The sequence below is a fragment of the Nannobrachium achirus genome, assembly GCF_963921795.1.
Source record: "Nannobrachium achirus genome assembly, chromosome: 6".
Classification (NCBI taxonomy): Eukaryota; Metazoa; Chordata; class Actinopteri; order Myctophiformes; family Myctophidae; genus Nannobrachium; species Nannobrachium achirus.
Window position 1 is genome coordinate 40490052 of NC_137815.1, and position 12415 is coordinate 40502466.

Genomic DNA, 12415 nt, shown 5'->3' on the forward strand with positions numbered 1-12415 from the left:
TGGACATAGGCCTACAAGATTTTCACCCGACAACGACGATATCTTAACTGTCGCTGGTGTAGCGGGAACGCGCCGTTGCCCCATGCAATGTTGTGGCCCTCGGCTTGGTACCCTAGACATAATTCAGCCCTTGAGGAAAACTAATTGGGGAACCCTGCTCTACGTCCTCCCGGTGGGGGCTCCTCACTGGCAGGCGAGTCAGCATGATAAAACAGCAGTGACAACACAGCAATGTGTTTGGGGAGGAATCAATTGACTAAACCGGGGAGAAAAAGGGGGTAAAGAAAAACATTACTCGAAAGATACAAAAAAAATGGCAAAAGCTCCATCCCTTTAGTTGTCTGCTTGCGAAGCAAGTACTGTAACTTGCCCCATATACAGTAATTGGGCTAAATGCAGCTACTCGTTTTCCCCAACATCCCTATAGATCCCTACAGGCACATCAAAAGGACAGAGAGAGAAAGTGGAAGTTTGGAGGATCGATGGTTGCTGCCTCTGCCTTCATCTGCATACATGACATGGCTCACACGCAGCCCGCCGACCACAGGGCTGCAGCGGTGTCAATATTTGCTCTTCTATTCCACAGTGGTCCGCCCACACACCAAACACCACCACCGTGTGCTTTCCTCTCCCAGTCAATACCGCATGAACATCAGAGGACAAGGGGATAGAGCGAGAGGCATGGGATGGAGAGGGATGAAAAGTACAAAGCATGGGTAGATACGTTTGAAACTTGCAGAGGTGTTAAAACTAGACCAGGTCAACCTGGTTGTGCCAGACCCCGGTTCTGCCAACCCTCTGGGCCTATAAATTTAATGGTACATTTATAGGCTGTCTGTCCCTTTATAGGCTGTCTGTCCCTCCCTCATGTCATCATCATTTGTGACATCATTGTGACCAAATATGGAGAAAAGAGGGAGGGACAGACCGACAGACAAAGCCTTTTGCTTTGTCTGTCGGTCTGTCCCTCCCTCATGTCATTGTGATGACATGAAGGCTTTGTCTGTCGGTCTATCCCTCCCTCATGTCATCATCATGTCATCATCATGACCATCTATGGAGAAAAACCGGACAGACCGACATTTGCTTATGTAGGCCTACCCATTTCATGGGTCTGGCAAAAAAGGGGGAAACAATCTAGACCGGAGAAGGCAGAAGCACTGGAGGCGGGGATACATAGTTTAGCTGTACAGAAACATGCCAAATAAAGACAGAAGGATCTACATTTGTGAGACGTCACCATTGCATGTTGTAATTATCGGGTAGCCCAACAAAAAGGACACCTAGTGTGAAGTGAGGACACCTAGTGTGAAGTGAGTGGTGCTATTTATGAGCTAATTTAATTAAGTGTCAAAGCTTGGCGAATGTGACCCTGGGCGCACAACAAACATTGAGAGCTTTGTACCAAGATGTAGGCCAGATGTAGGCCACGGTTCTTGTCCTGGACAAAGCCAGATGTTGAAGCTTAGCTCCTTCCAGGAACACTCAAAAATAAAGAAAATGTTTTCTTTACAAAATAAAATGTTAACAGTGCAATCAACTTTGAAAACTGCTCCTTGATTCTCTATTAATCCTGAGTTGTAGGTAAGTCCCAGTTTATGTTGACATTAATTAAGTGCTATAGGGGACCACAGGCTTAAAGACAACATTGGACAGTCAGGCATTTTGAGCGCATTTACGACGACTCACAGTATATTTACATTACAGCTGACCAAAGTTTACCAAAGTGCCTGGAGAAGAGATTCTTCTCAAACGTCCATAGCAAACACCGACTCGGTTATTCTGGTATGTTCAGCAACCTTTTAATGACACTGACAACAAACCCTGAATCTACAATGACATAAATTGACACCAGTATGTTGTACAGGTTTCCATCTTTACATTGCTCTGAACGGTAGTTACACCCTCTGAGTGGTCAATTGTGTTTTCCTCTCCTCTAGTGAATGCTAATAAATGCTTTATGGATTTATACATCACAATCACACGCTAGCAACAGTCTGACTGCTTGGTTTGTCAAGAATGGAAAGAGAAACAGCTGTCATTATGCATGAGTCAGCACGCAATATAATGGATGCTTTAAGATTGTACAGTAGACATCGCAGCCACGGACCCCTTCAAATGCTGCCACATGGAAAGTGGCTCTGCAGCCATGCCACTGCAAATAGGCTGCTAAATGGATAGGATAAGAACAATCAGACCAGGGATACACTGCCGGAAATGCAACAGCCTTTTCTTTACCTGTGCTCAATGGAAGCCAGTGTATGATTCTCACTTTCCAGTCGTTATGTTTCGTCATGTAGAAGAGAGAGTAGGATGAATAGTATATGTATATTGTATATACACTGTATATTGTCCTGGTGGGGACTCCTCACTGGCAGGTGAGCCAGCAGCGGGAGGGATCACAAGGTATAAGAGAAAAAAAAAAAAAAAACATTTCAGTGCAGACTGGCTCCATGTACCAGTAGCGAATGGCCTGCAGCCCAATCGCTACCTGTCTGCGAACATTGACAGCTATTAGTAGTATTTATGAACTCTTTTCATTAGCTTTCATTACTTTTTGGCCTAGTGGTGTCAATTGGGTGCTGTACTATATGTACTATACATGAAAGTAAGTGCCAGTCTGAGGAGTCCTGAGGCTCACTTGACCCCTCTGTTGCGCCAATGGCACTAAAACAAACGATTATTAGTCAACTTTATTTGATCCAGCTTGTGGTTCTGGTCACCCAGGAGGGCCCCTAAATGATTTCGAGGGGTCCCCAGGTGAAAGTGAATTGACAATGTAAGGACTTTAAGACCCTTTTAATACCTCAAAGAATAGAAAAGAAAAACACCAGTACAACATCAAAGTAATCAACAACTATAATATAAAAACTGGTCAATCATTGGCCAAATTGTCAAATAATATAAGACAAAAAAAATTGAATGCCTCAACTGCAATTCTAAGTGCATATAAAAACTGGTCAATCATTGGCCAAATTGTCAAATAATATAAGACTAAAAAAATGGAATGCCTCAACTGCAATTCTAAGTGCATATAAAAACTGGTCAATCATTGGCCAAATTGTCAAATAATATAAGACTAAAAAAATGGAATGCCTCAACTGCAATTCTAAGTGCATGTCAGTCAGTGTTAAACAGGATTCTTTTGGCGGTCAAGGCCTGAAAAGGTTTAGAACCACTGCTCTAGGCTGTGGAGGAAGCCATCATACTGTACCTGTTGTGGTGGAGGGGGCTGCATGTAACCCTGGGGAGGTGGCGGGGCCTGCATGACAGGCTGGGACGGAGGAGGTGGCGGGGGTGGAGGATGGGGGTGGCCAGTGTTGGGCTGGTAGCCAGACGGAGGGGCCATGGGCTGTCCCGTAGTGGCCATGATGTAACTGGTCTGTGGAGGGGGGTGCTGGGACAGCACGGTGGGAGGGGGCTGGTACATGGGGGGAGGCTCGGGGTTCTCGCTGGAGCCCTGCCGACTCAGCGTCATCTGGCTGAACTGGGGCGCCAGCTCCTCTCCCTGGAAGAGACCAGAATAAAGTTAGTGCTGGTGGGTTAGGTTCTATCATAATAGGTTTATCATAATCTGAAAATCACTTTTTATTGCAATTTGTTGTACTGTGTATGACAAATGCTAACATATACACTTTTCACATTTCTATAACTGTACAATGACTAATTGTCTAGGTATATTGAAATTTCATTAGACATTTCTAGAAATCATAGCAAACGCCTCTTTACTAGTTATAAAAAAAAAGGTATAAAATCAAGCATAATGTTTCACAAAAGGATCAGTAATAAAATAATGTGTTGGTTAGAGGGTGAAGTACTGTTGCTGTTGCTTTGTCGTCTCATATACATTGTCATTATTACCATGTCATGTACTAAATGTTCTGCTAGGGTTCACATGTTTCTGACGTGTCCTGACAAGTGTATTTTAGGTTCAAGTATAATGCTGCATTCACATGGATTCAGGCAGTGGCGGACGACGGCAAATGAAAATTTAGGTGAGCTTGCTGTATGCTACTTAGCTCCTTCACACAGGGAGTAAATAGTAATCGTATGCTTCTGAAAAACTATATATATATATTATTATTTTTTATTATGTGATGTGTACAAAAAAATATCCCTCTTCCACCACCCCTCAGCCTATCACAGTGATAATCCCAGAGGAGCAAGGACTCAACAAGCGACAGGGGAGTGGGGCCTGGGCATTGTGACCCCGCATTTAGAGCATTTGAAACTGGAATAGTAATTTAGTTCCTTCTCCCTCGTTAATGTCCAAAAGAGGGATGGTCAAGTTTTGATTTGAGGAAGTTGACATTTTATAGGGGTTGGGCGGCTTAGTCGTTGAACTTGTGATCTCCGTATATCTTCGGGCTCAGCTTCTGTCCAGCAGGTAGAGTAGCTGATTGTGGGGAATAACTTTGACTTCTTGCGGGGTTACGGAGTATGCTGCGTCCATCTTGGTGATGACAATGTTAGGCTTGCCAGTCAGATTTTCTCCTAATTCTCTGTATTTAAGGCTCCAGAAGTCTCTTGCAGTGGCCACACCAAGGGGCATAGAACTCAATCAAGATGTCTTTACTGTGGGGGCGCTGATAGCCAAGTGGTTAAGGTACATACCACCTAGGATCTGATGTCTGATACCTGCCTTCACGTGGACTATTAATTTAAAAAAAGTCTTTACTGTCATCGTTTACAATGGAGTCGAAGTTTGCAGGCACCAAACCTTGACTGGTCTATCGTTGTTCTCTGGGATCGGCAATGATTTAGGTACTAATTTTCAGATTACCATTAAAATAGTCATTAAGGAATCGCTCAAGGGCCTTCCCATCACGAGTGAACGGCTCTGTCATGACATGTTTGAGTCCCTTGTATGTATAGATGCCGACCACAGGCAGCTCTCCTGTGCTCCCATCCAGGCCCAGTTGGGACACGTCACGGCTGAACAGGTTCTTATTGGCCACGGCAAATCTAATCTTCTTCTCCTGGTCCAGGAAACCTTTGGCAACCTTCATCACCCTGTTCCTCCAGTAGTTGGAGCCCTTAGGGTTCTTGTCGTAATCCAAATCATAGTAGGCCACCAGCACGTCCTCTTCCCCTTTAAGCAGTTCCTCGTTGGCATCCGTCATATGAGGGCACATGCCGAAGAGGTTGTTCTCGACGAACCTCTGGACCTTCTTGCTGGTGATCTTCTTCTTGCTGAACACCACTGTGCTGTCCTCAAACACGCTGCGGAGGTGTGGTGGGCGAAACACAATGATTCCCTCTCTGTGTTTCTGGAGCAGAGACTCTAGGTTGGTGTGCGCAAAACGGTAAGGCTCACCCAAAGCACTGGCTGCCTTCAGGAACTCAGCCTGGGATTTGCTTCCACTGTCGGCAAAGAACCCAACAACACTGGCATGTACTGCGACGTACTTCTCAAAATCTGCTTCGGTCTTGAGTTCCACTGAAGTTGGTACAGCCAGTTTTGTAAGGTGGCTGACAATACCATCTGCAGTCCTGGGGCCATTGTAACGACCAGTGTCTTTTCCATCCCTGAAGATCTTCAGAGTCGGGTAGCCGCTAATTTCATACTTGCTGCAGACGTTGTTGTTGGCTGTACAGTCCACCTTGGCCAATGAGGTGATGCCTTTCAGCCTGGTGGCAGCCGTCTCATACTGGGGTGCCAGTCGTTTACAATGGCCACACCAGGGAGCAAAGAACTTCACCAGGATGTGCTCATGATCTCTGATCTTGCTGTCAAAATTATCATCCGTCAACTCGAGCACGTCACTGGCCAGTGCTGCCCCAACAAGTAGAGCAAAAAACAGCCACTTCAACATCTGGACTGTGTTGTGAACTAACTTCTAAACTAGATAAAATATATAAGAAGAATATTACAAATTGCTGATTGCGTCCGTTAAAGCCCTTTATATAACGAGATAAAGGTCAACATTGACTTGTCATAAAGTCCAGAACATATATGGACTGGACATGCCTGATGTCACTGCAAATCGGCATATCATATACCCATACATGGATAGGACATGCCCAGCGTAAGCGCCACGATTAAGTTGTTGTCCCCTGCCGTGTCTGCCTAAGCCATGTGAATGTAACATAAGTCCTACATGAGTGTCTAGAGCAATATCATGACTGTCAACAGGAGCAAAGTGTTGTGTAAGCAACTGTGTAAGATACTGGGAGATATACTTCGACACAATCTTTAACAACTTAAGTCTGTAGATACAGCCTAGGCTATTGTATTTTTCATCTATGGCATGTCCAAAATAGGAATGCCAGGGTTAATGTGGGAGTGAACTGTGGAATTAACTCAAAAAGCCCAGACACACTCAAAGTGTCAGACGCTTGTGTAATAATCATTTAGCTGTTTACAACAGCTGTAGCCACACTGGAGGAGTCAAAGGTAGGCACATCAAAACCTGTTCGCATGTCTTTCAGAACTCGTTTGCATTTTAGAGTGTCAACATGCAGCACGCATGCAGACCATCCAAAATGAGTTGGAGCAACGCAGAAAGTTGACTTCTTTGTATATGTCATTGTTTTCAGTTTGTTTCACCATTCTAGAATCAAGTGAGTTTCTCCAGAGAGGTGACAGTACCATTGTGTACTGCTGGGGAGGAGAGATGGGCAGGAGGACCTGGGGACAGGAAGGGCTTGAATAGGAGACAGGCTGAGAGGGCTGCAGTGATGCAACAGGCTGCGCACACCACCAGAGAGACAGAGAAAGAGCCAGAAACAGAAAGGCGGGGGGGAAGCAAAGAAAACAGAAAAGGGTGAGGAGCCAGCCAGTGAGAAGGTAGGTTTGACAGGCAGGTGGGGAGAAAGATGTGGGTTAGAACACAGAGGAGAAGTTGTTAATGAACAAAATGGAAAAGTGGGGAAAAGGCAGTTTAATACTGATATACCAAAGACTACCATTGTATGTGTAAAACGGCTACTATTGGGCGTTAAAGTAGTGGTTCTCAACAACGTGGGGTCCGGGGACAACAAGGAGTCCTTGAGGAGTTGCAGGTCTGTAACTGTGGGACTGTACACATGGGACCAAATGGACCCGTAATCCATTTGGTCCCATTTGTAAGGTCTCACAGTTAAAATAACACGAAGGATTTTCAAGTGTAGATTTGGGTCTCAAAGATAAAAAAAAAATAAAATAAAAAAAAACATCAAAATGTGGGTCCTTGAAATACATTAAAGAAAGGGTTGAGAATCACTGATATGTCTTGATTTATTCATCACGCCGGTTACGAGGAGGAGAGCTGATCTAGGATAACCCACTAACTCCTCCTTGTCCATCCCATTCATTATGATCTGAATCTAAATACATGGGAAACCTTTAAACCACTTAAACCCCATAGCGCCCACAGCTCTATCCCATGGGCCACTCAGTCATTCCTTCTACACCAAATCTCTTAGCTGAAAATGGACGATCTGCGAGTTCTCAACTCATTGCGAGCTTTGTAGATCTGCTATTTTCTGCGAATGTTCTGCTCATTTCCATCAATTGTTCGCCAATCATGACATGCCCAGAATAGGGACGCTGGGATTCATGTGCTTAAGGGAGCGGGCAATATTGCCAATAAACCAGGGGTCTTCAATGTTTTCAGGCCAAGGACCCCTTAGTTGAGAGAGAGATGAAGCAGGGACCCCCACAACCTTTCCATAGATTCCATATAGTTTCATTGTTTGACAGTACAATCAGTGTATTTTGGATTCATGTCAATTTTGTGTTTTCAGATATTTAACCACTTGAGCCGTCATTGACCTTTTACTCTGTACTTAGTCTGCTCTTTGCTGAAAATAGCCGATCTACAAGCTCACAATGCCTCGCGCTGCTATTTTTTGGCTACAGTTCTCCAATATGGACACTAGGGTTCAAGTTGTTAATATAAAAAAGATTGGAAGATTTGGAGGACCCCCTGTAGTAACTCTGAGGACCCCCTAGGGGTCCCGGACGCCCTGTTGAAGACCCCTGCCTTAACCCATTAAGACCTCTGTGCCGCGCTGCGAGCTTGTAGATCTGCTATTTTCATCGTGAAAATGTGTGCAAATCTTTGAATATACAGTATGTATTTTTAAAGCGAACATTTGTAACTCAAATTTTGCTTCTGGGGCTCCCTGGAAATATTTTGAGATGGGGGTCCGTGGCCATGAAAAAGTTTGAGAACCACTGACATAGAAACACAGGATTTTTAGAAACCCGTTAGCATTTAGTAAACATTCTATGTTCTATAAATCGGGTCAGAAATATTCCAAGATCTTTCAAAAATAGCAGATCTACAAGCTCGCATCACGACACTCTGTGCCACGCTGTGAGCTTGTACGTATGTATATCTGCCATTTTTCAAAAGCTAAAGCATAAAATAATGGTTAAAGTAATAATGCGTAATAATGCGTTCCAGGTCTAAATGGGATGGTTGACTGATAGATAGATAGATATAGACGCTTACCTGAGCCATCATGTGGTTGCCCATCGGGTGCTGCTGTGGCGTGGGCAGCAGGGCGGTCTGTGGTTGAGGCTGTTGCTGAGGTTGCTGCGAGGGGCAGGGAAGCAGGCTACGGCTGACCTGGAGAGGCAGGGCTGGGGGACAAACATCTGGACTCACCAGGGACAGGCCTGGAGATACAGAGAAGAGTTGGCTGTGGGTGCTCAGCTACTGTCAGTAACAACAGGGTTCCCACACATTTTGACCAATTCATTTCCAAAACATTTCCAGAATATTTAACCCAATTTCCAGGACTATATAACAATAATTCAGTTCAATAACAAGTCGCTTACTCCTATGCGCAATGCCCAAAGACAGGTAGTGTATGGCAGTGGTTCTCAACCTTTTCAGGCTGTGACCCCCGAAATAATCATATTTTAACTGGGGATCTTAGTGCCCTGACGAGCACTAAGAGATGAGGAATTTTGTATAACACGTTTCTATTGTGAAAATAGCAGATCTACATGCTCACAACGCCTCGCGTTGCGAGGCGTTGTGAGCATGTAGATCGGCTATTTTCACAATTTCTGCCTCTAATATTTGACAATTTGGCCAATGTTTAATTTGTCATTTCAGAGGTATTAACAAAATCAATAACCAAAGACAACGCATAGCTATTTTTCCAGGACCTTCCAGGACCCTTGATCAATTCCAAAACTTTTCCGGTACTGGAAAAATATTATTCTAATTTCAAAATATTTCCAGGAATTTCATGACCGTGGGAACCCTGTAACAAGTACAAAAAACACCAAAGACGGTAGGAATAGCAACACTCTCCAAAACAAAATCCAATTTGCATCTGCACTAAAATAATAACATTTAGAGTTCCGCTATTTCTAACTCATGTCTTATGTTGGCCATGACAATGACACACACAAAATATTACCTATGAAAATGATCAATTAATGAATAATCATAGTGAGAAAGAACAGAAAACTGTTTAGAGTGTAAGGCATATACCAATAATATTTGTTTATTTTTGTACTGTAACCTAGTAAGCCTTTTGCACCACTTGGGGGCAAACTCTATGTAACATTACATTCAAATTGTTGAAGGATTTTTCCATGTGTCCTTTAACCCATTCGTTGCATTTAAAAAATGGCCCCTTTCAGGCTGAACTGCCAAATTCTCCATAGAGCATTCCTTGGGCTAAAAACGGCCCCCATAAAACCATAGTTTAGTGATGAATCGTCACTTTTCACAGTTTTGTGGGGGCCGTGTTTCGGAAAGGAATGTTTTTCATGCAAAACAAATGCTTGCATTGAATTCAGAATCATGAAAAACCCCTAGTTTGACCCCTCACATGCTACTTAAAGCATATTTATTTTTTGTATTATTTTACTGTATAGTAAAGTCTATGAGAGCCCAACTTTGATTGGCTCCCACAAGTTTCCCAAGACAAATCTGCGATGTCCCTATAGCCAAAAATGTTCCATATGGCATGTTCTAACTGTGTGCCAAATTTCAGGCTTCTTTCATAAAGTGCAGGATTTGTGCATGAAACGCTCGGACTATAGTAGATAGTAGGAAGTAGTTTTTTAATGCAAATTCGCAACAGACACGACTCGGGAAGCCCCAGCCCGTCCTGTGGGTGCCCAGAGCCCCCCCCCCCCCCCCACACACACACCCTTACCTGAGCGGGAGCCCCTGCAGCTGCCTTGCGAGCCCTTGCTGCTGCCCAGACTGTCCCCCCGCGTGAGGATGGAGATGCCAGAGAAGCTGCTGGCCTTGGTGACGGGCGGTCGCAGCGTGCGGTTGGAGCTGTCAGAGTCGGTGCTGCTCCAGGGCCGCGGCTCCAGGCACTTCATGTCGCTGTCCGTGCTGCTCTGACGGCTGCTGGACGCCCGGCTTGAGCTCTCACGGTTCCCCCTGGGAGAGAGAGAGAGAGAGAGAGAGAGAGAGAGAGAGAGAGAGAGAGAGAGAGAGAGAGAGAGAGGGGCAGAGGCAGGGAGGAGGAAGGAGACGGGGGGTAGAGAATGACAGGAAGAGGCAGAGTGTAGAGGAGAAGAGAGGCCAGAGGTAGGCGAAGAGGAAGAGGAGATGTGACGTAAACCGGTAAGGTAAGGAAGAGATGAAATTAAAGGAAGGTCGGTAAGGAGAATGGATAGAAAAAGATGGAGAGGTGGGTGTCAAATTTAAGGGAAAGAGTGAGAACAGTGAAGGGGGACAGGAGGAGTGGCGAGGAGAGGAGAGAGAAAGGAGAATTGGGAGAAGAGAAGATTCAGAAGAAGAAGGTGGGGGGGTTGAGGGGAGAGAGAGAGAGAGAGAGAGAGAGAGAGAGAGAGAGAGAAGAGCACAGTACAGTACGGTCATGGAGAGTTAGAGACGGAAAGTTGTCCAGCCAGGCTGGTAGGATCGGGCATTCAACAGACAGATGCATGGTGGCTGGGTGACACCGTGATAAAGGTCAGGCAATGAAAACGACTGCAAGCCCCCACCCACCGTCCATACAAATACACCCACACACGCCAACCCATCCACCGAACAAAAAAACACATGCACGGGAAGGAGACGCTCCAGACAACCACATACCCAAGGGGTGGAAGAAGACATTGGGGTGACGTGACGAACAAGACCAAACATTCATTATTAGGCCAACGGGGAAAACCATCACAAACATTCCGAGAAACAAATCGCAATGTGTGAGAGGTGAATACATGATACAATGGCCATACAATAAAACATGACATGCACACAGCAAAACTATATACATACAGTACTGTACTGTAATGGAGACACAAAGACAACCTGACACAGAAACGCAGACTTGAACAAGTATACATAGAAGACCAGCTAGACACAAACACCCAAACGCACACACACAGTTTCTATGGATTAACCACGTTGCTAACACAGGTTCACCACTATGATTGGTTAACTATGTTGCTTGCATACACACTCAGTGCCTCTGTGTTGCTGTCACCCTGGATAAGGGTAGCTGCCAAGAAAACCAACGATCACACTTGTAAGCATGGACAGTGGACACTGCTTTCACAAAGCCTTTAACCACATGAACCCTAGCATCCCTATCCTGTTATAATAATAACCATTTGGCAAAAATAACCTCTACAAGCTCACAATGGGTCACAATGCTGTGAGCTTGTAGATTGGCCATTCTTGTTGCCACTGGGGAATTCCGGTCAACAAAGGTCTAAATCAGGGGTCTTCAACAGGGGGTCCGGGAACCCTAGGGGGTCCTCAGAGTTACTACAGGGGGTCCTCCAAATCTTTGTGATAGAAACGTTTCTTTTTTATATTAACCATTTGAACCCTAGCGTCCATATTCTGAGAACGAAAATAGCCGATCTACAAGCTCGAGGCGTTGTGAGCTTGTAGATCGGTCTCTCTCTCGGTCGTCCTCAGATGTAGAGGGGAAAAAGAGCAGACCAAGTACAGAGTGAAAGGTCAAGTTTATTAAGTATATTGACGGTTCAAGTGGTTAAATATCTCAAAACACTAATTGACATGAATCCAAAATACACAGATGATCGTACTGTCAAACGATTAAACTATAGGGAATCTATGAAAAGGTTGTGGGGGGTCCCTGCTTCATCTCTCTCTGAACTAAGGGGTCCTTGGCCTGAAAATGTTGAAGACCCCTGGTCTAAATGGTTAAATCACCAGTCACAGCATTAGTATTTGAGCTCCAATTAAAGAGAAAATGTTTAATGCTATAATGCTAGTGGGAAGAACCAACCAACCAAACAGTTTTATGAATACAAATTATGGTAACCAAACAAAGAACTACATCTCTGCACCAGACAGCAGAGACAAAATGGCCAAGTTTGCTTTAATCAGATCTTTCGGGCTTCCTCAGAGAACCAAGGCAAAGACATTTGATAGAGAGTGAAACAACGACTGTATCAACTACGTATATATATTATAAGTACCTTTTAGCAATTAGAGAGGGTTTAAATGGTACCGGATATGCAGCTCGG

The 12415-nt window shown here is 44.6% G+C and overlaps 1 protein-coding gene and 1 pseudogene across 10 annotated transcripts in view; both read right to left on the reverse strand.

The window, feature by feature from the left end:
- The window catches only part of r3hdm2 (R3H domain containing 2), a 99775-nt gene that overhangs the window by 17321 nt on the left and 70039 nt on the right, over positions 1 to 12415 (reverse strand). For 7 of the 9 annotated variants that reach the window (XM_080729126.1, XM_080729128.1, XM_080729125.1 and 4 more), the window contains 4 exons: positions 10111 to 10346; positions 8442 to 8608; positions 6593 to 6691; positions 3215 to 3508 (listed from right to left, as the gene is read on the reverse strand). In XM_080729126.1, the coding sequence (XP_080585252.1) occupies positions 3215 to 3508; positions 6593 to 6691; positions 8442 to 8608; positions 10111 to 10346 (796 nt within the window). The remainder of the gene's footprint in view (positions 1 to 3214; positions 3509 to 6592; positions 6692 to 8441; positions 8609 to 10110; positions 10347 to 12415) is intronic. The other 2 variants (XM_080729130.1, XM_080729129.1) reach the window with 1 other exon arrangement.
- LOC308286338 (protein disulfide-isomerase A3-like) lies at positions 4332 to 5816 on the reverse strand (annotated as a pseudogene). The gene is made up of 2 exons: positions 4679 to 5816; positions 4332 to 4575 (listed from the first exon to the last, which is right to left on the reverse strand). The product of its transcript is annotated as a protein disulfide-isomerase A3-like (transcript).